General features: G+C 48.9%; 2 protein-coding genes across 4 annotated transcripts in view; both read right to left on the bottom strand.

Moving 5' to 3' along the window:
- Positions 1 to 714: 714 nt before the first annotated feature.
- znf414 (zinc finger protein 414) lies at positions 715 to 8,968 on the bottom strand. Of its 3 annotated transcripts, none has more exons than XR_016086171.1 (7): positions 7,806 to 8,034; positions 7,140 to 7,247; positions 6,208 to 6,313; positions 5,180 to 5,691; positions 4,815 to 4,888; positions 3,448 to 3,600; positions 715 to 3,116 (listed from the first exon to the last, which is right to left on the bottom strand). XR_016086171.1 is itself a non-coding variant. In XM_088907390.1 (7 exons), exons 1-7 carry the CDS (start codon positions 8,778 to 8,780, stop codon positions 3,040 to 3,042), a joined length of 1,092 nt encoding a protein of 363 aa, XP_088763516.1. In that variant the 5' UTR covers positions 8,781 to 8,968; the 3' UTR covers positions 715 to 3,039. The 3 variants fall into 3 exon arrangements, 2 of the variants coding, with proteins under 2 accessions (XP_088763516.1, XP_088763515.1); XM_088907390.1 differs by lacking the exon at positions 4,815 to 4,888 and adding an exon at positions 8,778 to 8,968 and having other exon boundaries at positions 7,806 to 7,938; XM_088907389.1 differs by lacking the exon at positions 4,815 to 4,888.
- A 3,338-nt stretch (positions 8,969 to 12,306) lies between these two features.
- The window catches only part of myo1f (myosin IF), a 51,753-nt gene continuing 38,639 nt past the window's right edge, over positions 12,307 to 25,420 (bottom strand). Inside the window, exons 17-32 of the mRNA XM_088907486.1 lie at positions 25,059 to 25,145; positions 24,489 to 24,656; positions 23,485 to 23,570; positions 22,880 to 22,961; positions 21,999 to 22,105; positions 21,163 to 21,261; positions 20,795 to 20,939; positions 20,295 to 20,409; positions 19,863 to 20,032; positions 19,286 to 19,431; positions 18,027 to 18,173; positions 17,083 to 17,231; positions 16,061 to 16,144; positions 15,121 to 15,328; positions 14,005 to 14,180; positions 12,307 to 13,201 (exon numbers count right to left, since the gene is read on the bottom strand). Of these exons, the coding sequence (XP_088763612.1) occupies positions 13,125 to 13,201; positions 14,005 to 14,180; positions 15,121 to 15,328; positions 16,061 to 16,144; positions 17,083 to 17,231; positions 18,027 to 18,173; positions 19,286 to 19,431; positions 19,863 to 20,032; positions 20,295 to 20,409; positions 20,795 to 20,939; positions 21,163 to 21,261; positions 21,999 to 22,105; positions 22,880 to 22,961; positions 23,485 to 23,570; positions 24,489 to 24,656; positions 25,059 to 25,145 (2,046 nt within the window). The 3' untranslated portion in view covers positions 12,307 to 13,124. The remainder of the gene's footprint in view (positions 13,202 to 14,004; positions 14,181 to 15,120; positions 15,329 to 16,060; positions 16,145 to 17,082; positions 17,232 to 18,026; positions 18,174 to 19,285; positions 19,432 to 19,862; positions 20,033 to 20,294; positions 20,410 to 20,794; positions 20,940 to 21,162; positions 21,262 to 21,998; positions 22,106 to 22,879; positions 22,962 to 23,484; positions 23,571 to 24,488; positions 24,657 to 25,058; positions 25,146 to 25,420) is intronic.

Below are 25,420 nucleotides of genomic sequence, written 5' to 3'. Positions count from 1 at the left end.
TTCAGGTGGTGTCTCACCCTGTACCAGATGGGATAGGCTCTGGGCCACTGTGGCCCCAAAACAGGACCCTCCATCTCAGGGCGTCTCCTCATGTGTTCCACTTCAGTGCCTTTCTACACAGTGGGCTGCACCAGTGAATAACCTGTTCAAAACTGGTTAAAATACTTCTAACCTTCTAAGGTGAGATACTGGTAACCAAACCTGTAATTAGAAGAATGTTTTGAGTAAACTAGAGAAAACAGAATTCAGAAAACTCCAATGTCTGAATCGGAAACTCAGGCTGGAACAAAATTCCAGAGTCAAAGCCTTCCAGGAGCTGAGCCCGACGTATTCTACACGCACAGATACACACCTGCTGGAAATCTGGAGGTTGGAGGACAGGTGTGCAGAAATCCAGGACTTTTAGACTGAGGAGGCCAGATGTCATCAGGAAGGGACAAGAGAGAGAAAACATCTGATCTCCAAGGGATCAGGGGAAATGCCGGAGCTGCAGCTCAAAAGCAGCCCGGGTTGGATTTCTGGGAAGGTGGCAGGAATGCAGCAAATGAGAAGAGCCGAAGAATCTCAGGAGGTCTCTCCCAGCAGCGGATCCATAGATCAGAAAGGAAAGCCGAGTGTGATCACCCCTTTCCTGATCCGTATTCCTGGAGTGTTGGGAAATCCTCAAGTACTAGATAACCTTTGCAATCCCCAGTAGAAGACTACATCAAGGGCTGCCATCCCTTCTATTTTTATTTTAAGAAATCATGAAATCAGATACATTTCCACACTTCTTTTACAGACATCTATATACATAACAAAGGAGGAAACATTTCTGGTCCTAATTACAAAATTCCAAAACCTCTTAATTTGACAAAGCTAAAAAAAAAACAGACTACTTCCTTAAGAATGGAAAGAAAGTTTTTTTTTTAGATATTTGGAAATTCTTACTAGTTTTATATGCTGAATATACAAAATTAACTTAAAATTGCTGTCTTGCAATACAACAATACAATTCCCCACAGTACTTCCGGGAATCTCTTCACAATATTGGTTCAATGTTTCATCCCATGGATATTATGGAAACGTTTGAAGAGAGATGACAGAAAAACAAACAAATATCAGGGGTCATTTTTATCACGTAAAACCCTAGGAGGGGCGATTCTTTCACCCCAGTTTTGAAATAAAAAATAAATCACCTTTTTGGACCTCACAAATGGAAATGCAGCATGTTACATCTGAATTATCCACCTGCTACTGCTGGAATGAAAACAAAAAGGGTTTTAGAGTTTGTGAAATTTAAAGACAAAAATACCTCCGAACAAGACAGATCAAGATCACGGTTCCATCTTCTTCAGTACTATATACACTTGCTTCATAAACTGGAGTTATGTAAATGAATTATAAATGTTTACTTTTGCACTTGAAATCTTCATTATCAAATTAACCTTTTGAAACACAGAAGGATCCTTAATAGTTAGGATAAAATTACTACTTTGTACAGATCAAACAGCTGCCTGAGTCTATAAAACATACTGAATTGCCAATAAAAATAATTGTAGAAACTGAAAATACAGATCTTAAAAAAAATCATTACAGGTCCAGGGATTCACAGGTAAAGGTGACAGACACACCACTCTCCCTTTCAAACTCTCAATAGTCTTTTCTGAATTTCTCCTTTACAATATTTGATGACAGTTTGTATCACTCAAAACGGAGACTGCCTTTATAAAGTGTGTTGCCAAAAGAGATTAAATACTTTTTCAGAAACCTTTTCTTACAATCATGGAGTATAAAAACAGGATCTGTACGGTCACCAGCAACAAATTGCAATGCAATCTGAACTAAAACATATCTGTGGGCATTATGTAATAGATTACATATTATAGGCTCAATTATTTTTATTAATAGTGAAAGTGCTAGACTTGCTGGTCTTTACATGACTATCCTGTGTATTAAGTACTGTAAGTTCTGTCAAGTGTTATACTGGCTTCGAAATGTCCAAAAAGCTTATTTCATACAGCTGCAGTGAAATAAGCTTCACAGACGTGAGCGACTGCTGGCGTGTTTATCGGTAGCTGTGGCAGCTGGCTCACGCATTATTCAAGATGTGCATCTTTTTGTACACAAACCAACATGTGACAAATCTGACGAAATGCAGCATTACATGCCAATGGGTAACAACACCATCAGAAAAAAAGTGCACACATTTGACAGAGCTGACACAGCAACAGATTGATCCTGGGCTACAATGAGCATTTTAGTCAGAGCTTCCAGTTTCAACAATATAAAGCCGGCATCAAACTTTCCAAAGAGAAAAACTGAAAAAGACAGTATTGAGAGAACAGGTGGCGCAGATCACAGATGACCCAGACCAGCCCGTTGTCCAGTTCACAGTCTCTTTGCACCAGGAGGGATGCATCTATTCGCCCTTTCGTTTTTTAAAAAGAAGTTCCTGGCTCACTCCGTGAAACATTTCCTGGATCTCTGTATTTTAAACAATGCCACGGTGATTTGTTCTAGCAGAATTCCCTTCTATCCTATCTCAATTAAAATGAGAATGAACCAGAACTCAATTCCTGAACTGGATCCCGTTTCTGACGAGCGCAGGTCTGTGGGCGACACGAGCTTCAGGCACCCCTCCAGCCGTCCGGAGCAGCGCGTGTGCAGTTGAACCATTCTGCACTGCAGGGCCTCCTGACAGGTCTGCAGCAGAGGGCCCTGCCGTGTCCGTGGTGCGAGGTGAACGACCAGACCCCCCCGCCCGCGCTGCTCTCCACTCCAGCCCAGGGTTCCTTCACCGGCCTTCCCACATCTTCCTCCTCCCGGCAAAGGCTGGAGATCTGAAATTCCTGAATGAAACGCCAGCGTTGAACCCGCTCAGGAGGTCAGGTGAGTCCTGGTGGCGCTCGGTCCTGCAATGGAGCAGCTGGAGTGGACAGCGGGGAGTGCGGGGGTCCCGCGGGCCGGACCCCCACGAGGAGCAACGTGCAGAAGTGTGCGACGCGGGGGGGGGAGTGCGCACAGTCGCACCGCGCCCCGCCAGCCCCCCCAGAGCCCTCAGAGCTGCGAGACGAGCGAGCTCTCCATCTCCGGCGGGAGCTCCGAGCGGAAAGAGGCGAGGGCGACCCCAAAATCTGAAACGAGCAAGAGAAGGGGGATTTCTGCTCAAGCCTTTTTTAAAGAACTTGACTCATTCAGTTTATTGGAAAAGGTCAACTGTTATCAGAAAATGGCTGGTGTCGTGTCCTCGGGCCCAGCCGGACAGCGGGCAGTGTCGTGGGCCCAGCCGGACAGCGGGCAGTGTCGTGGGCCCAGCCGGACAGCGGGCAGCGGGCAGTGTCATGGGCCCAGCCGGACAGCGGGCAGCGGGCAGTGTCGTGGGCCCAGCCGGACAGCAGGCAGCGGGCAGTGTCGTGTCCCCGGGCCCAGCCGGACAGGGGACTGTCCTGCGGAAGAAGCCCTTACCCAGGGGGCCGTGTGCGCGGCTGCTGGGGCTCTTGTGCTGCTCCTCGATGTGGATGGTCATCTCCTGCCGGGAGGGGGTGGAGTGCTGGCACTGCAGGCAGCTGTAGCGCCCCCTGGTGTGCTCCCAGACGATGCGGCTGTTGAAGGACTGGCCTGCGAGGGGGAGAGAGAGGAGGAGTGTCATCAAGCCGTGTCCCGGTCCAAACCCGGATCCACCGAGTCGAGTTCTGACCCAAAACCTGGAAACAGGAAATTCTGATAGATTTTGTATTTTGTTTGGACAGAGGTGAAGCCAAACTGAAGACTAGATGATTGAGCAGTCTGATAATTCATATTAAACAAACCTTAATTTCCTTCAGGTTAAACTGATTTACAAAGTGTTCAAATTAAGGTTTTGGGAAGAAAGGCTAAGTCCGGAAAATACAAAATCTTTTACTTTGCTTTTACTTTTTGTCAAAGGTCGAAAAGATCTTAACGAAATTCAGCAAAACCAAAAGTGACTGTGCTTCACCACCGGTTCTCTGTCAGCAACAAACGGGCAGGTCCTTCCATTATTCTACTTCACTACTATTCAGACCTATTTTGGAGGGAGAAGCTATGTGCTGTATGGAGGCATGGCAATGATCTTTCTCCAGGCCGGCCACCTCGTGTGTAAAGTCTGCACGGTCTCTGGTCGACCGTGGGGGTCGCTGAAAACTATTTACCCATAAAAAAAAAATATCCAGTTTTCTATATTCTGCTCTGAGCTCTGAAGGCACCGCCTCCATCAGGTTTTTTAATGAAAGATTTCCTGCAACATCGTTCTGGTATTTCAGGATCAAACGTCATATTCTATCAGAGTAGCGGCTTGGGTTTCCTACTCCCTGAAGTGCTACTTTCCAGCTTTATCCAGCAACATGAACAGAGTGCAGCCGATCTGCTTGTGCAGCACATCTATCCTCCAGTCCCCTGAATCACAGTCGACAGACAAGGACTCATAATCAGTAAGAATATAATATACTGGGGTGTATGGCACAGTATACAGTGGTATGTATTAGTAGGCTGGACTGGAAAGCCTCCTGACCACTCTCTTCACGCTGCTGGGTAAATTTCCTTCCTTCTGTAGCAGGTGAACACCGCAGGTTTGTGACAAAGGGCTGTGGTGCACCTTCACGGCGGCTGCTGTGCTTGATTAAGAGTGTGGCTTGTCAGACGCTGCAGGTGGGCTTATTCCCGGCACGACGCAAGGCCATTCTAGCGGTCGGGTGGGTGCTTCCAGAGGGTGTGGGAGGCCCGTGAGCTGCACTGGGGGGTGTAAGCAGCAAGGGCTGGAGCACCACCCTGCCGCACGGATTTCAAGCGTACGGCACAACGTTACCGTGTCTCACCTGGGAATCACCTGTACTTATACTCTGACCCTGGGGCGGACTGTCCCGGCTGTGGAAAAGGTGTCTGGACACGTCTGGCGGGACAGGGCGTACACGACAAAAGAAAAAGTTTGCTTAAATGGTGATCTGAAGGCAAGCCGACCGATTTGAACTGTTTCACCGTTTTCGCTAGGAAAAAAAAATTAGGATCTGTACGTTTTGGAGCAATTTAAGCAATTTCTGGTCACTTCTAGCCGGCGGCATCAACACGCCCAAACGGACCACCGCGATGAAGACACGAGTGCGCCCGCCGGTCGGCCCTCAGTGTTAATCTCTCAGCGCGGCGATTCTCGCGGCGCGCTCAGCAGAAGCAAGACAAGCCTCACCCTGGTTCTTCTTCCAGACGGCGTTGGAGCCGGGCAGCCCCGGCGGGCTGGGGCCCAGGATGCGGAGGCGCTGATGCACCGCGGCCTGGGGCAGCGACAGCGAGCCGGGGGGCACGTAGGACAGGAAGGCCCGGGGCCCGGGCTCGGCCGGGGCCGGCGCGGGCGCGCCGAAGGGAGCGGGCAGCTGGAAGAGGCTGGAGGAGGAGGCGGTCAGCGGCAGGCGGGTCAGCGAGGCCTGGAAGCCGGGGAGGCTGTACAGCTCGGGCGCGGGGGCCGAGGAGGAGGGGGAGGGCGACACGGCAGGGCCAGGGGCGAGGGCAGGGGGTCCCTCCTCCTCGTCGTCTTCGTCGTCGTCGTCGTCGTCGTCGTTCACGCGGTCGCAGGCAGCGGGGGCCACGGGCTCAGTCTTCTCGGGCTTGGGAGGCGCTCGGCTCTTGGCCACCTTCTGGCAGATGTGCAGGTGCTTGAAGAAGGCGCGGTGCGTCCGCAGCCTGCTCCTGCAGCTCTCGCACCTGGAAGAGGACGGACGGACGGCCCCGGGCTTCAGCCAAGCCAGCGACCCCGCTCTGCACGCTCAGGCACCCCACAGCAAGCACAACCACGGCACAGAGCCCCGCAATACTCGGCGCGCTGGCTAACTTTACAACACAGTGAACTTCCCCTGCACTCCCCAGCCCGGCTTTTAAAACTCCAGCTTGAGAAGAACAGCGATCGACATCCCGGCCATGGCTGTCACACACACTCAGCACCACGTTCACACCGACACGAGAACTCTTCGTGCATGCAGATGTATTCACGGACTGTCTGAGCAGGTACAGAGGCGCTCTGAGAAGCCACCCTTCAAGGCAGGACAGAAAATAAAGTTTCATCATCGCAAAACGGCCACGGTTTTTGCCGTCAGGTGGCTTCTCCAGAAGGCGTGGCGTTACGCAAGCCAAACCGGACTGAGACCTGCAGCAGATCAAGCTGACCGAGCAGAACGAGTTTCCCCACTCTGCAGCGCGGCAGTGAGCAGCAGCCTGACTCACAGGAAGTAGCGGTTGGGCTTGTAGTGGTGGCGCGTGTGGTCCATCAGCTTCTGCATGGAGGGAAACGTGCCTGTGCAGCCCAGCGTGGAGCAGTGGAACTGTTTGCCTGAGGAGAGGACTCTGTCAGACTCGCGCTCTCACACTATACGATACTCCATTGTCTGATGCATCGAAGCACACACACACACACAAACTTGCAGATAAAGAGTACAAGCAGACATTACAAATAAATATAACATAACAGGCATCTAGTCATGCAAATTCACTTCACACCACTCCTACAGGAATCCCCACAGCCACACCAGAGCCCTGTAAACATCACCCCTCCGCTTCTACACACTGATTACAGTTGCCCGTTACACACTTTCCCTTAATTTTGAACTCATTCATTGAGGGGCTTGATTGAGCATAAGATGAAAGACTACTTCAACATCATTTTGAAGGCAGTGTTCATGTGCTTCGTGCAGAACATGCGAGCAGAAAGCAACTTCAGGGTTATCTGAGGTTAATCAGCATGGATGTTGTGAGCTGATGCCAGTGCCACTTAACCAATGAAATAAACTCTCCATGCAGGTCTGGAATGCTAGGAGGGAGATCTGGCTGGAGCAATCTGCTCAATTTCCTACATCCTACATTCTCCACAAAAACTCGAGAGGCGCAAAGTCTCATATCAGTCACCTCTCGACTGCGGTGTGCACACGCAGCTGGGTGGATCTGAACTAATTTAGCAGAGCAATTGCCAATCTGCACCCCCCAACATGAGCACAGCGCATCAGAACAGCCCGCACAACCACAGACCACCGCACACTAGCAGGGCACTGCAGCACTGGGGCTCATCTTTCTATCGGTCAGATCTCCACACACAGCTAGAAGACGAACAAAACAAGATCATCCCCCTAAGGAATGTGGGATTGAAGGACCTTAATCCCTACCTTCCAGTGACTGGGTTGGGATGTAGTGGCTTCTCGTGTGGCTCATCAGCTTCTGCATGTCAGAAAAGACTTGCTTGCAGCCGAAGAACGAACAAGGCACAGTTTTTCCTACAAGGCCAACAAAGTCTACGTCAAACCCCCTGAAGCCTGCAAACAACAAGCATCCGGACAGATGTCTCACTAACAGGGGGCTCCGACAGTACAACCTCGTAAAGCGCTGATGCACTGAATAATCTACAGAAATAACTTGAAGAAGTCAGGCGTGCTGTATGCTGTTTCGCAAAATCTGCTCCTAAAAACAGAAATGCGAATTATTCTCACTCAATTTGGAATCAACAATTGTGTTTTTTTTTTCCCCACATCTTGGCTCCAAGCTATGCAGCTTATGGTCACACTCTGAGGAGAATGAGGAAGTCCAAGCACTGCATCATTAATAATAATATAGAGTTCAGGGCTCTGCACTGAGAACTGCAGGGCTCCGGGTTTGAATCCCAGGCAGGACACTGCAGCTGTACCCTGGAGCCAGATGCCTCACTCTATTCCTATGGGTGGAAGCCAGGCTTTGGATGAAAGCTACAAGGAAAAGGTCTGCCCAAAAGCAAAGCAGCAGACGTTCCTGACAGAGCGGCTATCTAGCACAGCAGAGGCAGAGCAGAAATGTGGTACCTTCCGTGGCGCCAGGGGGCGCTAGCTGTCCCAGGGGCGGCTCAGACATGTCGCTGCCAAGAGAGGGCCTGAGCTCATGATGAGCAGGACCTACAGGAAGGGGGCGGGTAACAGCTTTTGCGGGAGAGGCTGTCTGAAACACAACAAGAACCAGGGAGAAAGCCGTCATTCGTGCCGAGCTATATTCGTAGTATTAGCTCATTTAATGACTCAACACGAAAAGACACTTGAACACCGAGGGGACTGGAATATAAACATTTTCCTACCAAAGACCACTGGTGGTTTCAAAACCTGCAAGATTTTCTAAATCTCGTTGATCAGTTTTTAAAGTCACAAAAGCAACGTTTTATTTCTTCCTTCCCGCTCGATAGACCCTTGAGGTCGCCCAATATGCGGACGAGCTTGACAGAATGAAAAGCACGTTGCTGCCGTTTTCCTGGGAAGGGTAAACACAGCCTGCGTGTTCGGAAGAAAACTTCACTTCAGCACAAAGGCTGCGAGATGAAGCTCTGTCTTGCGCGTGCAGAAGTTACAAGAACTTGCTTAGAGGTAAACAAGAACACAAGAACATCTCCGTTAGACGACTACTTAACGGTGCGTCCTATCACTTACTACGAACGGAAACTCCTTGCGTCACGCTGCGTTTCAAAACATGCAGGGGCCGAGGAAGGTTCTTTCAACAACGAAATGTACTGATTCTGTTTTGCTGTCTTTATTCTCGAGTACGACTGCTAATCCCCCCTCATTAGCATTACACACCAGAGCTGCCTACTGTAGCTTAAGACGAGACAGGCGCCTGCAAACACACGTCAGGTATTCCAGCTGTTGGCACTGAATGGCTCTAAATACTGGAAAGAAAGTAAGAACGGAGGAGAAACGATGCACAAGTGTCAGGTTCGCAGCACGCCGAAAGAAAACACTTCTTTCTGCAAACGCACGACTCTCGGACAGTTTTTAATCTCTTTCACTCACCATTCGCCGGTTAAAACCAGGAGGGGGGGGGGATTAATGGGTTCCGACCAGTCTTGTGGCGCTGTTTCGGTTACACATACATACACACACACTCAAAAAAAAAAAAAGTGGGCGAAGAAACTATAAATATCCAAAGGCGTGGATTTCACTTTCTCGCAAGCAGCCCAGCGCGTTAGCCATATTGGACTGCAGCTGTCGCGAGACTGTCAACAAAGACGGGGAGGCGCTCGGGGCTCCCCCGTCACGTGACGCCGCCGCTTTGAACCGGAGCGGCCGTGCGGGCTGTGCCGCAGGACTGCCCCGGTCCGGTCTGCTGCAGGAGAGGACCGCGGGGGAGCCGGAGCCCGTCCCGGAGAGCGCAACGGGCCACAGGCCGGGGTACGCGCTGGACGGGACGCCAGCTCACCGCAGAGCACACGCTGCTGTAAACACACACACGCACACACACACACCGGGGCCGGTTTTCCTCAGGAGACAGTTAACAGTATGTCTGCTTCTCGGTCTTTTGGCTGGGATCAAGTGTACTATGTTTTTTGGGGGGGGGCTGTGGCAGGAAACCGGAACGGAGCGCACACGAACACGGGGAGAGCATGCAAACTCCACGCAGACAGCACCCCAGGAATTGAACCCGGGGCCCCGGCGCTCCCAGGTAGCACTGCTGACCCCTGCGCCGGCGTGCAGCGTTACACGCGGATGTACCTGGAGCCCGAGAACACATACTTGCACTTCGATTTTCCTGCTCTTGTCCTGGGTCTGCTTCAGGATTAAATCGGACACAGGAATTCTGAAACAACCCCGATGAGATAACTGTTTTATTACTGAAACGATGTCAGAATATCCCATAGCAGGTTAGCAACAGCAACCAACGTCACACATTTCAGATCGTATTCTTAGAAACAGCCCCGTCTTGAAATCGCTTCCGGCGAATCATCCCTTGGGACTGAGCCCGGGCACCGTCACCCTTCCCCGTATGGCGCGGCTGACTTGTCCAAATAAAAATTTTGGAAATCCTTTATATTCCCAGACAATTCAGTTGAGTACACCTTCACACCCTCTCGTTTTCAGCCAAGACCTGGAGAAAGGGGCACGTCTCAGCACTGTCCCACACACGGTCACGTTATGAGCACAGTATCTCGTAATCACTTCATGTGATAATCACGTCGTAGCGCGACGGTCATGCAGTCATCATCTAGAATCGGCATTGGTTGACTTTCAGTTTAAAGTCGTGAATAAAGAATGAAGAATCTATTGCACGGTAAAAATGTTCTTGTTTAAGAGCAAGTGTGAGCATCCTCATGGTTATGAATGAGTGCGCATTAGGTACAAATGGTAACATTTCATTCAGGCGAAACTGTGCTCATTCTGCAGCGCTGGATCCTGTCTCGAACACTGAGCCCAGAGTCCAGCTCAGTAGCTTTAGGTGCCGTCATTGCACAAAGTCACAGGTTGTCCATCCACTGAAATGATCATTGCTATCTTATAACTATGAGATAATTTGCTATCTCGTAATAACGAGATCATTCTCTCCTGATAACGTGATAGCACATAACATGTTTTCATTGATGGCAGAAATGCACTCCCGCAGTATACAATTGCTGTCATTAGGTGGAATTTGTAAAAAGTACCGCATCTTAAATGTTAAGTCGTTCAGAGGACTACGAAAAATCATGCAGACGGTAGAAGGGGTTTCACCCAAACAATTATCAGCAAATTAGAGATATACCAGTAAATATTCTTCCAGTACTGTGTGAGGGAGGAGAGTCTAACCCAGTCAAGCGGAGCAGCTTACAAAATAGGTAAGAGATTTTCGCCCATCCCATAAAAAACACGAATAGACAGAAAAGCAGAACAAACCGGGGTAGTTGGAAACATTATTTTAATCTTTAAACTTAATTTTTCAGTCCAGAAAACCGAGAAAATATATCCGTCATCAAAATCTGATTGTGAGTACAGTACTGTTACCGCAAGAGGCCTCAGGGAAATATATTACAAACGTTAGTATAAATGGAAGATAAAATGTTTGCCGTTTAAAGCTAAGCAGCGCCGTCTTCAAGTTACGCGCTTGAGGTCAGACCCCGAACTCACGGGGAATGGAGCCCGCAGTGGGCACCTGCTCGAATCACGAACACTGCCGAGGCTGTTTTTTTTTCATAAAGCGAAACTAAAATACGAGTCTGCTTTGTCAACATCTCGCGCTTTAAATAAACTTCATTTCTCGTAGATAATTGAACTCTACCGATGTTCTAGCAAAGCCTTTTTGGTTGCTTTTGTGAACGAAGGCGAGTCTGTTTACCGGGTGCCAGAAGCACATAAAAACGTCACGCAGTTCCACACAGATGTGGATCTTCTCCAAGTGAATTTTGTTGTTTTTTTTTCCCTTGTGGAATAGCATAATTTAGGCTTCATCTTCAAGCAGGAGACATGGGAGCTACACGTCTTTTATCTTGAATAAGAAACTACGATAGAGACTCGGAAATGATGGGGTCAGATAGATTAGAATCGCCGGAAGCAGTTCGAGAGGAGGATTTCAGGTGGAATGTGTCATGACCTTTGAACTGAGGGATGCCACTGCGTCTCCACGAGCCTTTATTGCGTCATCACTTCGCAGTGACGTCTTCATTCCCGTTGACGTAGCGGCGTGTGACTCAGTTAATAAGCCTCGTCAAGCAGCAAAGCAGCTATCGTCTTCCTTTTATACAAAATCCGTGACCCCCCCCCCCCCAATACCATACCAGTCCCTCACAAAAACGTTCTCTGAAATGTTATGTTGGATCTAACCCTTAGCTCTCCTACCAACACCGTGCAGTATTCATAGTGAGCCTTCCTTCACGATTAAACTGCATCGCATACATGTGTTTTTGTCGTTATTTCGATAACCTATTTTAAAAATCCATATGAGAAAAACAGAAATGCTCATGCTTCTCTGTCCCAGTGAAACTCTCGGACCCCCGACTCCACGAGCCCCAGATCCCGGAGCTCTGCTCGCGCGATGTAGTCCTCGCTGGGAATCCTAGGAGCCAGTCGGTTTAGTACAAAGAAGTTAGTGCTATTTTCTGTGTTTTGTCTTCAGAGATATATAGCTGGCACTGTGGTGTACTGTAGTTGACAGCCAAAATGTTCACTTTTAGACAAACCTGTTAACAGTTTCTGCTAACAGTATATAAAGACTTTTTTATATAACAGTATATAACTACATTTTTTAAACTTAATTTGGAAAATATGACAGAACATATTGTCCAAGACTGTAGACAGGTTCTGCATCACCGAAAGCATTTCTGTCTAAAATGAACCTCTGTATGAATGCTGACTGAAGTGCGGAGCTTTGGACTGTCCCTTCAAGCAAGACTGTTGTTTAGGGTACAAAGGAACAAGTAAAGGTGTATTCCCTGCTGAAAAGAGAAGAAAAGAAACACAACCTTTCGGCTGTGGAGCCTTATTCGGGTGTTATTTAAGGTATGCAAGCCGTCAAGCGTCAGTGTGGCAAACAGCACCATCTAGTGTCCATAACGTGAATTACAGGCGAGGCTCAGTTTTAGCAGTTTACTGGGTTAACCAGCAGCGGCAGCGATTTTCTGCTTTTCGTTTATAACCTTTTAAAAAACATTGTCCTGTTACATTATTACCAGCGGAAAGAGGGGCTCATTGACATTTTTTGCACGCTATCTTTGTTAAGATATTACTCCACGTCTTCTTGAGGATACAGTACACCAGGTGGGTCTACTTGAAGTGGCTTTTAGCTGGATTGAAAACAACAAAACATTTTAAGCAACAAAAAAGAAAAACCTTGAGGGCCAGAGATACACAGGCTTTTAGAAGATTCACAAAGTGCTGGATTACAAAACAGCATCCAGTTACTTCTAACCCTTCCAAAACCAAATCTCCCTCAAATTTCTCCAAATATCTTCAGCAGGGGCTTAAAGAATCAGGATCATTTTACAGAGATGTATTTTTCATGAACCAGGATCAAAAATGGAGGGATGAGAACTCATCTCAGGGAATCTGCTTTGTTTTGGCACATTCGCAGAAACGGACATGGTTGGCATTTGTGGTGCTTTAGACGAAGCCGAGTTTCGAACACCTGCGGTTTGATCCCATGGCTGCCGGCAGTCCTGAGGCTGTGAGGAAAATACAAGCAGGAGGAGTCTCTACCACCTTCCCCCCTCAACAGGGGCACGTGCTGCTCTGAGGCAGAAAGTAAAAGCAGACACTGTGCAAAACACCCCCTTCGACCCCAGCACCGGAGCCTCTCGGCCGTCTCTTTACTGTAAGAATACTTGTATTTCAAATCTCGTCTCGGAGCTCGCGGGACAAATTCAGGACAAGCTGGGGGAGGCCAGGCAATATATCTCAGATCTTCTCCACATAGTTCCCGGGAAAAAGTCCCTCTTTGCCTTGAAACCGTCCCCTCCACCATCCAGACGGGTCTAGAAAGAGAAAAGAAGCTGTTAAATGAAACGGCCCCAGCTGGAGCCAGCGGGCAGGCAGCGAAGGCAGGCCGGTGGAGGAAGATGGAAGCCCCACGTCACCCACTGCTGTGGAAAACCTTCAGGAGTTTTTCGCGAACCTCACGAGTCTGACAGATGTGGCGGCTCTGTCAGCGAACACTCACAGGAACATAAATAATGCCAGGCAGCATCCAGTGCCTTCCAATGAATACATTTCAAGTTGAGCTGGAACGGGAACTGAAACGCAGCCAAATGCCAAGTCACTTTATTGCTGATCTATATACTGAGTAACTCTATATAGTTCTACTGCACTGACAGATGGATCACCCATTACAGAACTCCATGTAGAAAAAGGTGAAAGCCCAGCTAGACATGACACTGCTTTCTATTGAGCTATTTATACAATTTTAGATCATACAATTAATAATTAATATTCTCCCTGAAGGTTCCCTAATCACTTTATACACAGGAAGGGAGCCACTTCATTCACCAGCGAAGTGATGCACCTGTAGTGTGTCTGAGAGCCACACCACAGTTACTCTGAACCAGATCCGCCATCGCAGCCCTTTCCTTGTGAGACGGTGTGTCAGGAGCAGGCTGGAAGGTGGCAGTGATGCTGCCTCAACCCTTTTAAATACATGAACATCAATCTGCTATCCTGTACAGATGGACCATTCCTCCTAGGGCTTCTCTTGAACAGAGCAGGCCTAGGCAGTGAGTCCCAGTCCCTTCGCAGAGGAGACAGCACAGAGTTAAGAGTCATACGACGAGCCCAGACTCACCCTCGTTGAGAATGTCGATGACATCGTTGACGTTGAAGCTGAGTTCGTCCACGTCCTGCCCTGTGTACTGATACAGCGCCCGGCAGCGTGGCCCCTGGGGCCTGGCCTGGGGCTTGGGACGTCCCGTAGGGGCTGGAGGCGGCCGGTGTTGACTGATGCTCTTTTTCCTCTGCATCCTGTAACCCCAACACCCAGACAGAGGAGCTCAGGTGTGACACAGTCTGCATCCGCCCTTCCTAGCAGCTCCTCAAAGAGTGTCACTCATGTGCTGGCAGTAAACACACAGCAAACCCTTGACTTTCACCCTGTTTATAGCTCTCATCAGACTAATGAAGAAGATCTGAAGCGCAAAATGGTATTTTTTATACTGGCAGCAATACTTTGCCAAAAAGCCAAAAAGCAGAAAGTGGTACGTCCTTGTACAGGGTGTAGTACAGGTGTAGTACAGGGTGTAGTACAGGGTGTAGTACAGGGTGTATTAAGGGTGTAGTACAGGGTGTATTAAGGGTGTAGTACAGATGTAGTACAGGGTGTATTAAGGATGTAGTACAGGGTGTAGTACAGGGTGTAGTACAGGGTGTATTAAGGGTGTAGCACAGATGTAGTACAGGGTGTAGTACAGGGTGTAGTACAGGGTGTATTAAGGGTGTAGTACAGGTGTAGTACAGGGTGTATCAAGGGTGTATAAAGGGTGTAGTAAAGATGTAGTACAGGGTGTAGTACGGGGTGTATTAAGGGTGTAGTACAGGTGTAGTACAGGGTGTATCAAGGGTGTATAAAGGGTGTAGTACAGATGTAGTACAGGGTGTATTAAGGGTGTGGTACAGGTGTAGTACAGGATGTATTAAGGGTGTAGTACAGGGTGTATTAAGGGTGTAGTACAGGGTGTAGTACAGGGTGTATTAAGGGTGTGGTACAGGTGTAGTACAGGGTGTATTAAGGGTGTAGTACAGGGTGTAGTACAGGGTGTAGTACAGGTGTAGTACAGGGTGTATTAAGGGTGTAGTACAGGGTGTAGTACAGGGTGTATTAAGGGTGTATTAAGGGTGTAGTACAGGGTGTAGTACAGGGTGTATTAAGGGTGTATTAAGGGTGTAGTACAGGGGGAGACGTTACCCTGCCACGCCCTGGTCCGGCACGTTGAGGAAGTCCAGGTTGCCCGGGGTGTTGCTCTGAGGGTGCACCCTCTTGGACCTTCTAGCGCCACTCTTGGGGAGAGCAGCCGCGGGGGGGCCTCGCCCCTGCTTCTGGGGCATGGTGTAAGTGGGGTTCCGCTCCGGAGCGTTGCCGCGGGAGAACTGGGCTGCCCCGTTCTGGTGAGCCCCTGGAAAGAGAGGATACAAACTCAGGGTCCGCACTTCTTGCGCTGGGGATTGTGGGGATGGCAGAGCAGGCTCTTCCTGGAGAGGCGAGGCAGAAGGAGATGGACCAGGATACCAGACCGAGCCGATCCAGGAGAGATCAAGAGAGGGCTGTAAAATGTGTTTTTTGGGGGGATGCTCTTTTTAGTTCTGTTTACTGGGGACTGCGGCAATCATTTATTTTTGTGCACGTGTGCCCCTGTGTTATTGAGGAGACAGCTCTGACACAGACAGGTGCCTGTAGGTCACACCCAGAAATCCTATGAGCCACAGAACGGAATCCAAAAGCTTCTGTTTGGAGCGAATCTTATCCTTCCCGTACCTTTGTTTTTACATAATTGCAGTTTTTATTCCTCTAGCAACCACAAGAACTTTTCACTATTTGTGTTGATTTTCAACAGTGTGCCAAGGAGCCCCAGACTACTCCTGCTCAGTGACAATTCCCAGGTTATCATCTGGTCATTATTGGGCACCAAGTCATTTCCTGGCATCTCTTACAATAAGTAGGTGGAGTCTGTCTCATTAGGGTCTTCTAGATCAACGAGTTTAAAAAAACATAGTTGGTCTATAGGAAATCCATGAGAGCCAGACTAGGAAGAGGTAAGCAGAAGAAAGTAGAATGCCCCTTCCTTTGTTGTGTATGTCTCCGGCGTAAGTGATGTAATTGCCCAGGTGGGCTGTGACTGGCTCTTTACCGCTAGGGGCAGAGGGGGCGGGTCTTTGTGGGGCTCGGCTCCGCCCCCCACCTCGGCTCTGTGGAGCTCCTTTCCTCGTGGGCTCTGAAAAACACAGACACATGGACAGGGGTAACAGCTCACTCCCCACTAACTTGTCGCCTGCAGAGGCTGACAGCCGAGATCACAGAAGCTCCCGTGATGCGGAGTGCTGTGTACAGTCAGAAACAACACGTCTGCAGCCCATCATTTCATTAGCAGGGAATGAAGAAGAAGACGAAAAAGTATGAAAGATTTCAAGTCCTTCTAAAATAACTAAAAATGTCCATCCATACATTTTCGATTTTCGAACCATTTCAGGGTCATTGGGGAGCTGGAGCCCATCCCAGCAAGCAAAGGGTGCAGGTAGGGTTCACCCTGGGCACAGCGCACACACACACACACTCACAAACACACACACACTCAATCACTCACACTCACTCTCTCACTCTCACCAGGGTCAATTTTCCCAGAAGCCAATTAACCCACCAGCATGTCTTTGGACTGTGGGGAGGAAACCCATACGAACACGGGGAGAACATGCAAACTCCACACAGACAGCACCCATAGGAACTGAGTCCAGGGCCACAGTACTGATACTGCGAGGCTGCAACGCTCACCACTGCGCCACCTGCTAAAAAAATCTCAAAACCTGTAAATGCAGCTGATCAGATGCCGATATACTCAAAATCTCAGCAACAAGTTATGGAACAAAATCCACAACAACAAACGTATCCCTGTTTAGTGGCTATAACAGAGACACAAGACTGAAATGTTGGATTAGGACAGCCAGAGAGCTACGCAACGTGTTTTTCCCCCACAACAGACCGCAGTCTGCACCGGGTTTCCTAGCGTCTCCATTAGAGTCAGAGACAGCTCACGCTCTGCGAAGTGAACGTGGCGGCTCCTCGCCACCTGGTGACCGGAGAGCAAGGGGGCAGCAGAGCGCTCGCCTGCGGACGTCCTGACAGAGCGGTCCCGATCGGCGCCGCGGGGCTACTCACTGGCGGTCTTGGGCAGGCCATCCCCAATGGTGATGGTGAGGGTCTTTCCGCTGGGCTTGAGCTGCGCCAAGTCCCCCTGGCCACGCTGTACCACCACGCAGCGCGAGCCCCCGCCACCCCAGCCCTCCTTCTTCACCTTGAAATCGATCCTGGGGGTGGGAGAGGGAGAGCGACAGGGCTGTTAGCGCAGAGTGGTGCCTTGCAGTGAGGGTGGGGCTTCAGCACAGAAGCTTGAGTGTGGCGGGCCAGCTGTAGCCAGGGTAGGACATTCAGCTGACTGGCACTGGAGGACACTAGGGTCTCTGTAGCATGTGTAAACAGGTTCACAGGTGGTACAGTCATCGCTTCAGTAGGTAATAACATTCTTGCGTATTTAATTTAGACTAAATTTGGTTTACAAAGGGATTCACAGTATGGCGATGGTTGTCACTGGGCTGGTTAGAGTAGGTTCTCCCTTGTGTGTATTGTTAAACCTGCTTAGACTAAACTCTCCCTGCACGGTATATTTCTTCCTGTTGTGTTCTGTCCAAGTTCTCAGGCCTCAGGTGCCGCATGGTGAGGAGCTGGCCCATCACTGTCAGTTCTACCCCTCAGCATACCTGCAAATCTGCAGTTTAACTGCGGCTGACTGTTGAACCAGTGCTGGGGAAACACCTTTGGAAGAGAACGGCTGAGACATTACAGATTACCGATCTGGACAAGTGGAAACTGTGTGGAAGTGTGTCGAAAACCCTAGAACAGCCGTCCCTTCTTTACACAAAGGGTGATGGGAGTATGGAACAAGCTACCCTGCCATTTTTTTAAGCCTATACCCTGGCTTCATTAAAAAAACGTGAGATCTTGGGGTGAATTAACTCCTCACTACCAAATGGCTTCGACGGCCGAATGGTTTCTCCTCTGTAACCTGTCTCATGATTCTGCGAGCGCGGAAGGCATGGACGTACCGGTCAGAGAAGTGCAGCGCCAGCTTGCTCTTCATTAGCTCCTCAAAGCGCTTGCACAGCAGGCTGAGGAACTCGGTCTTGAAGTTGGACTCCAGCAGGCTGTCGTACTCGGCCTCGTGCAGCACGAAGAAGTCGTCCTGCCGCGAGCTGGGTGGGGCGAGGAAGAGGACAGAGGTTGCACAGGTGCCCCTTTACAGACGCAGAGACTCGGACAGCCGCAGACAACAAAAACACCTGAGGTCAAGGATTACTGCTGCAGAAAACACATATTTTCATTCTTGCAAACATTGCAAAAAATAAACAATCCTTTTGATACATCTTAGCATAGGCCCTTAGCATACTGGAACTGATGATGAGTGCTGATGTCATCATTCTGGGCTGAACTGCAGCCTAAAGTAGATGAAAACAGAGCGACAGTTTTCGGTCGGCCGAACTCTTAAAATCTGTCAATGCAGAAGATATTGAAGACCCTGCTTTAATATCACACGGACTGTTTAAAGACCAGGTTGCAGGTCTCTGTTTTCTGGAAAATCCTGACTAACCAATTGCAATCCCACTCTTGGCAGCATTCAGATGATTATGTGTCAGTACCTTGGGCAGTCCTGGTCACAGCCATGACAGAGCTCATGTACCTGCCTTTAGTTGCCCCATCTCAAGTTTTCTTCTTTGACAGTGTCCTTAAACTGCAGATATTATCATGTAGCCAGGAGGTGTTTGGAATTGATTTAATAATTCCTTCAAGCGGATTCTGCTTTCATTTTAGATTACAATTCTCAGCAGCAGGCCACTTTATTTTGAACTGTGACGATAATTAATTTTCCTCACCGAGCTGGCTGAACCTGTTCCTGAATGTCACTGAGCTTCTGCTGTGACATTTAAGATCTGTGCAGAATCGAAAATTGCTGGTTTAGGTGCATTTCAGCATCCCTTCACCATGAGTGACACCGATTGGACCACAACGTCTGCTTTGTCTAAGCATTACCCAGCCATGTTGTTGGAGCTGATACTATCGTGTCCTTCAAGAGACACCCGCAAGTCTACTAACTACCACAACAGCTGGATGGGCCTCCTCGCTTTTTAAATCAATTTGTAACACATTTTATGTTCTCCATTTTCCTTCACTCTGGTTTGAAATTAAAGGTTTTGTGCTGCGTTTCGGGAGCATCTGTGTCTCAGGTACACAGTTCCAGTGAAGTGGGGCTCGGGGCACAGATCTCTTTAGAGCTATCTGACAGCGCGGAGCAGCCGTCCGGACTCACCTTAATGACACGCTGCGGATGCTGGCGATCTCCAGTTTCCTCTTCAGGACCTCCTTGATCTGACCCTTCTCCGGACCTTTCTTCACTTTCTCTCGACCAATCAGGTAAATGCCCTTGGGGGTCAGGATCAGATCCCGCTTTATGGACTGCGGGGGGGGCGGTGGGGGCAGGGGGAGAGAGGCTCGTGAAAATGGGAGTCATGAACGTGCTGCACACCAACTCACAGAAGCAGTCTGATGCAGAAAACACGAGCTTTTCTCTTATTTCTCATAACGGTAAGCTCATCATATTATCACGCATACGGCCGACATTACAGGTTGTGTGAGCCGGCTCGCCAGCGCGGTGATGTCACTGTCCTTCCCTGTGAATAGCAGGGACCTCAGCAGCCGGGCTGACGGGAGATCTCCCTTTAGCTTAACTGGCTGGTTCCCTGCTGAGTGACGCCGGAGGCCCGGGTTCGAGTCCCCAGTGAGGGGGAGGTGACCTGAGGCGGGAGCGGCGAGGGCGCATACCCACGTGAACCCGAAAGCGCTACAATATATTAAAGCCTCAAACTGGTTCTCCCATCATTCCCTACCTTAAACCTCCTGTCGTACTTGTTGACGGAGTCAGCGAAGTCCACGCGCTCCCTCTTGCCCAAGAACTGGCGCAGTTCGGGCTTGTCCTCCATGCCCAAGTAATCTCCCACAAAGTTCCTGTTGATGCTGTTCCTGCGCCTCTCCTTCGAGTTGTACAGGATGTCGGAGGCTGAGAAGACCATGGGAAACACCCACTACATTATTCTACCACGCAGAGGTGCTTTTAAAACCCAGAACAGGGTGGCTTTCTTTGCGCAAAGGGTTGTGGGAGTCTGGGCCAAGCTGCTGATCGAGATCTTGGATCAATTAACTACTGACTCACAGACGGGCAGGTGGCATCAAGCCGTGTGCAGGCAGGATCATGTGTGTAGTACAACATGCTTGAGCTTCTTCTCAAGTTGACCATGCTGACATTTCCCCTATCCACTTACCCTCCTCCCGCATCTGCTCGTATTTCCTCCTGGCAATGTACTTCCTCCAGGCTTTCTGAATGGTCCTCGCGAAGGTGTCGAACTTCCGCTCCCTCATCTCCTCCAACAGGAACAGCTGGCCGGAACGACATCAGGATTTTGTTCATGTTTTAAGAAGGGTTAGGATTTACGTGAGAACTAGGTTTTACAAAGGGTAGGCCCTAGTCAGAGCAGTTCTGTTATAGAGGCTCATCTGAAGAAGAGGTGATTTGGATTAACCTGTGAATTCTGCACGGGGCACATCTGGCCTGACAAGATGTGAATTATGTTTGATGGAGCTCATGTATATTTAAACAAACACAGTGGTCCCACCGAACCTCTTTCAACCAGAAGCTTGATATTTGTACAACAGCCCCTGCTGTAGAAACAGCGATCTTTTACATCAGGCCCTGCATGAGGCACAAGACCTATCACGACGACGAAACACGGGGTGACCCCCTGGTGGAGCGCGGCTGCCCTACCGACTCGGGGTTCTTCACGAACACCTTGGTGCGCCCCATCTGGTACTGGTCAGAGTCCATGTTGACAGAGCGCAAGAGGTGCTCGACGCCCTGGCGCTCGTCGCCACGCCAGCAGGGCCAGGTTTGTGGAGTGAGGATGGCATACCTGGAAACGCACATCGAGACAGCAGTGATGCATCCCACCCACACAGGCGCCAGAAACTTTTTGCTTTGCATATGAATAGGTGTAACCATCCCCGGCTCTAAACCACAGGCCAGAGTTAGATGCTCTGTTCCCAGAAATCCCGAGTAAGACCGTCCTCCATCTCTGTACCAAAACACCGTGTGAATCGCTCAACAGGCTCCCATACCCCACGAGGCGGCCTCACCTCTGTAGGAACTTGCCAAAGATCCTGCGGTAGGCGAAACCAGCGCGTCTCACCCGGATGTTCTCCCGCAGGCCCAGGTACTCTACCTGGTGCTTCACCCTGGACACGCAGGACACACACACACTGAACGGGGTCGCGGTGGCCGCTGGCCCTGCTTCCGAAACAATGCCCCCATGTGTGACGAGAGCAGCTCAGGTCTGCTCCTGCTGGGATGCAGAGCGTACACAGCGCCGCTCCCTAGACGGCGGGGAACTCCCCTACGCCACAAAAGGGGCAGGATTCCACTAGGTTTGAAGGGTCGTGATGTCACTTTCGTAATGGCTCAGTGACATGTGCTCAATTCTCAGAACACGGCTTTGTCAGAGACTGTGGGAATCAGCTTTTACATGATGTACAGCTATTTTAAAGGTAATTTCCCACAGACGCATACAACAACAAGCAAAATTGTCTCCTGAACTGAATGCATCAATGTTTTAATAATGTTAAACCAACTAAAATATACTGGAAAAAAAGCACTACATATTGCAAAAACACAGAACTTTCACTCTGCACTGCTATAAAGTGTGATTTCTAAAATAAACTTTAATAAATCAGTACATTAATTCCCAGCAATAAATATATCACTTCAACAGCGGGATAGCTTGGTGAATTAATTCAATCAAAACCAGTCATAACAGTAGGAATCCAGAAAAAAATAAAATTATATAGGAAAAGTCAAAGGCAACTAATCTGTTAAAAAGATTTCAAGATCAACAGGCGTGTGTGACAGTGTCAGGCCTGTGAGCATCTGTGCTCTGACAATGACAGGGCACAGAGCGAGATACAGAGATACAGACCTGCTCTCCTCCCAGTCTTTGGGCCTCTTGGTCTCATTGGGTTTGATGCAGCGGATGTAGTGTGGTGTACATTTCATCAGGGTGTTGACCAGGTCGTTGGCTTGTTTCTGACGGAGCAGTAAAGCCAGACAGGCAATTAGCTTCCTCTACGTCCAACATAACTAAAAAGATTATTCCACCATTATTCTACCAGTTAATGACTTGGGTTTCAATCGGTTGTTCATACCTAGGCTCTACGATACTACAGCAAATGGGAAATGCCTATGGGTCAAATTACAATGGGTTTTTATAAATAATTCTTCTGTAATCTCTTCTGAGTCCTGAGCACAGCTGGGATATTTGGGAAGTTGGTAATAACTGGGATCAGCAAACGCATTTGTTCCTTAAACGAGGCAGCTTGTAACCATAATTGTAATATATACTCTTGTTATCAATTAACGTCAGCAGAATGAGCAAAGAAACAGCTGACAGACCCATAAACTGGTGAATTCAAAGGGACAGTGATAATGATAAAAATAAACAATACAGTATAGGCTATGGTATTTCACAACTGCAGGACGCCTTTCCAAAACCCATTGACACTGTACACAGTGGTAAAAAAGTACAATAAAAATCCAACGAATTGGTCTCCTGCAGCGTTGGAGGAAAGGCAGTGCCGGAGGAAGGAGCAGTGACAGCAGAGGCACGGTCACCAATAGCCTGGGGTTCAGTCCCGGGTTCAGTAAGCAAGGGACTGGCCTCCACTGAACCGGAGAGGGAGTGTAAACCTGGAGGAGCTCACTGTCACATACTGTCGTGTGCTGTCTGTTAATTCTGTACAGAGTCGCATACATTTTTAAGTCACAATAACACGGGCAGGAGCCCTCAGCTCCGATTAGCACCTTGATCTTACTGCTGGCCGTGGAGGGCCTGCCCTTCTTGTCCGTGTTGAGGTTCTCAGGGAAGAGGCTTCTGATGAAGTCGCTGGGGAGACAAGGGGAGCAGGTAGAAGGTGAGAGAGCCACTCGAGAGCAGCGCTCAGAAACACGGCCACGACCACCTCCTGTACTGTACGTGCGTGGCTGTAAAAATGGGAAGTAAACCAGAACTGTGGAAGTGTCGAAAGTAATTGCTGCTCTATATGCTGAAGAACAAACATTCCAGAGAGTGGAAAATCACCACTACTTAGCTACAATATATCTGACTATACCTACAATTTATTACTTCAGTGCCATTTACAGAACTGGAGAAAATTTACCTGGTTAAATTTTGTAATCTCTTTATGAATGTAATGTCAGTATTTTGAATTATTTCTTAACATTTGTACGGTGGTACCCATGTGCATATCATATATGATCTCATTCGGATGAGGAAGAAGATGTGTCCTCAGTTCTACAGTATTTTTTAGTTCCTTTCCCCTTAAGGCGAATTGTTCTGAAGATATCCGTACTGTCGCTCAGATGGCTACAAAACGCCATGGCTGTACAGGAGGGAAGGGCTCACTTACTGTTCACTGCTCTGCATCAGCTCGATGAGATCGGGGAAGAGCACATCGCGGTTTCTCTCGCAGAAGCCGTTAACGTCGTAAGACACCTGGTCCGGGCGGAAAACACATAAAAAACACGCCTGGATTGTGCACTACAACCGCATTCACGATGGCCTTCTGCAGACCCCAGTGGTTAATGCAGGAGTGAGGACTTATTTAGGTAAGCTACAGATGGAGATGCATGTCCTAGCAGAGCACCAGGCAAAGAAATAGCGCACAGAGATGCAGCCGCCTCCAGCAAGCATACAGGTTGCATACAGATTACCTACCAACCAACCAATGAGCCAATCAATCAAGCAAGCAAGCGAACAAATTATTTGTCATTATTTCTTGCAGATATGGCATTTGTAAAGGTGGAATATCTGCAAGAATGGAGTCTGTAGAATGAAAATCCTAATCTTGCCAATTAACCTTAATAGTCCTATTTGTAGGAGGAAAAAACGCACCAAACACTGAACAGTCTGAAGAAATGAGTGCTAGTCTAAGAGAAACTGCAAGCTCGAAGTTCACAAAGGTTTGTTGCCTGTGCTGTTTCGTTGATTACTTCGGTACTTATCAACCACAGAGATCTACAGGTCCCATGAAAAACTTGACTACCAGAGAGAGGGAGAAGTCCATGAAACCTCATAATTAGCAGATTTAAAGGGAAGTAGAAAACAAATTTGCTTGAAGATGTAATTGCTGTGAACAACAGCTGTGAGGAACCTATTTCCTCTTACATTAATCAAGCCTATTTTTTGAGTAACAATTTCACAAGAAGTACAATATCTACAGGCACTTCTGGGGACACCTCTCCCAGTCTAGCTCCGAGGACCCCAGGACCCTTCTTGAGAACCACTGCAGCAGGATGTCCGAGTGTGAGGCCAAGCAACAGGAAAGAAATGGAGTGCAAGGCCCCTCGTGGCAGGTTGTACAAGCTCTGTGCTGTTGCCCCTGCTGGCCCACCCCCCTCTCCTTGTCCACACCTTGCCTGCGTAATGGTGGATGCAGAACCCGGAGCTCCAGCTGTTGAAGTGCTCGTGGGTGCCCACCGCCGCCTGCAGCTTCTGCAGCAGCGTGGCGTCCGCGCCCTCGCCCTTGGCGTGCATGGTGGCGCAGACGTCATCCAGGACGCTCATGATCCCCGGCGGGCTCTGCGGGCGAAGAGCAGCAACGGCTGAAGAGGGAGGAGACCTGAGCTCTGTGACCTGTGACCTGTGACCCACGACCTCCGTGAGGCGTGAGGCCCCTCCAACGCTCCGCGGCAGGGCTGTCCACCTGCTGCAAGCCTGCTGTCAATTTGGCATTTTCTGTGAGTTGGGGCAGTAATAATTATTAAATCGATTTATAAAAGTTATGTTCTATACACAAATCCATAAAAAACTCCAAAGACATTCTAGATTCTAGTACACATCAGATATGGCCAATCCTACTCTTTTTGCTCAAGAACTCTTCATACTTCTTCATTCACGGCTTTTCATTTGTTTATTGATCTCACTGTTGCTGTGAACACTTTGGAAGTGTCAGGCAGTCAGCAGTGATTCCTAAAAGCTTACCAGCTTGTTCTCAATGAGGTCACACACTATTTTGTTATTGAAATATTCAATGGGTGTCCACTTGATGCCCTCCTGGACATACTCTTCCTGCAGTGGGAGAAAGACATGTGAGAGAGTGCAGTTGCTGATTTGCTTAAATTCAAAATCATATTCATCACAGGACAAATGAACTCAGTTCCAGCCAGCTGTACGCAAGTCCACAACTCATCCTTGGTGTGTCATTATTCAATCACCTGATTGGTCAAAACTGGTGTGGTCAAACTATACAAGACATTCGTGTTATTTTAGCAGCACAGGGACAGCTCCAGCTTCAGGACACTGCATGATACACTAGATTTCTCAAAACTTCAGAGCACAGACTG

This window comes from Atractosteus spatula, chromosome 28, assembly GCF_055471065.1.
Source record: "Atractosteus spatula isolate fAtrSpa1 chromosome 28, fAtrSpa1.hap1, whole genome shotgun sequence".
NCBI lineage: Eukaryota > Metazoa > Chordata > Actinopteri > Semionotiformes > Lepisosteidae > Atractosteus > Atractosteus spatula.
Note: the sequence above shows the minus strand (reverse complement) of the source record. Positions and strands in the feature narration are given on the sequence as shown.

Bases quoted from the DNA above. Each gene is read 5' to 3' on its own strand.
- znf414 (XM_088907389.1), bottom strand. From the start codon at position 7,974: ATGACGGCTTTCTCCCTGGTTCTTGTTGTGTTTCAGACAGCCTCTCCC. The intron at 6,314-7,139 runs GTAGGGATTAAG...TCCTCTCCTCAG, and splicing joins CCCAACCCAGTCACTGGAAG to GCAAACAGTTCCACTGCTCC. The intron at 5,692-6,207 runs GTGAGTCAGGCT...GTCCTCTTCCAG, and splicing joins AAGCCCAACCGCTACTTCCT to GTGCGAGAGCTGCAGGAGCA.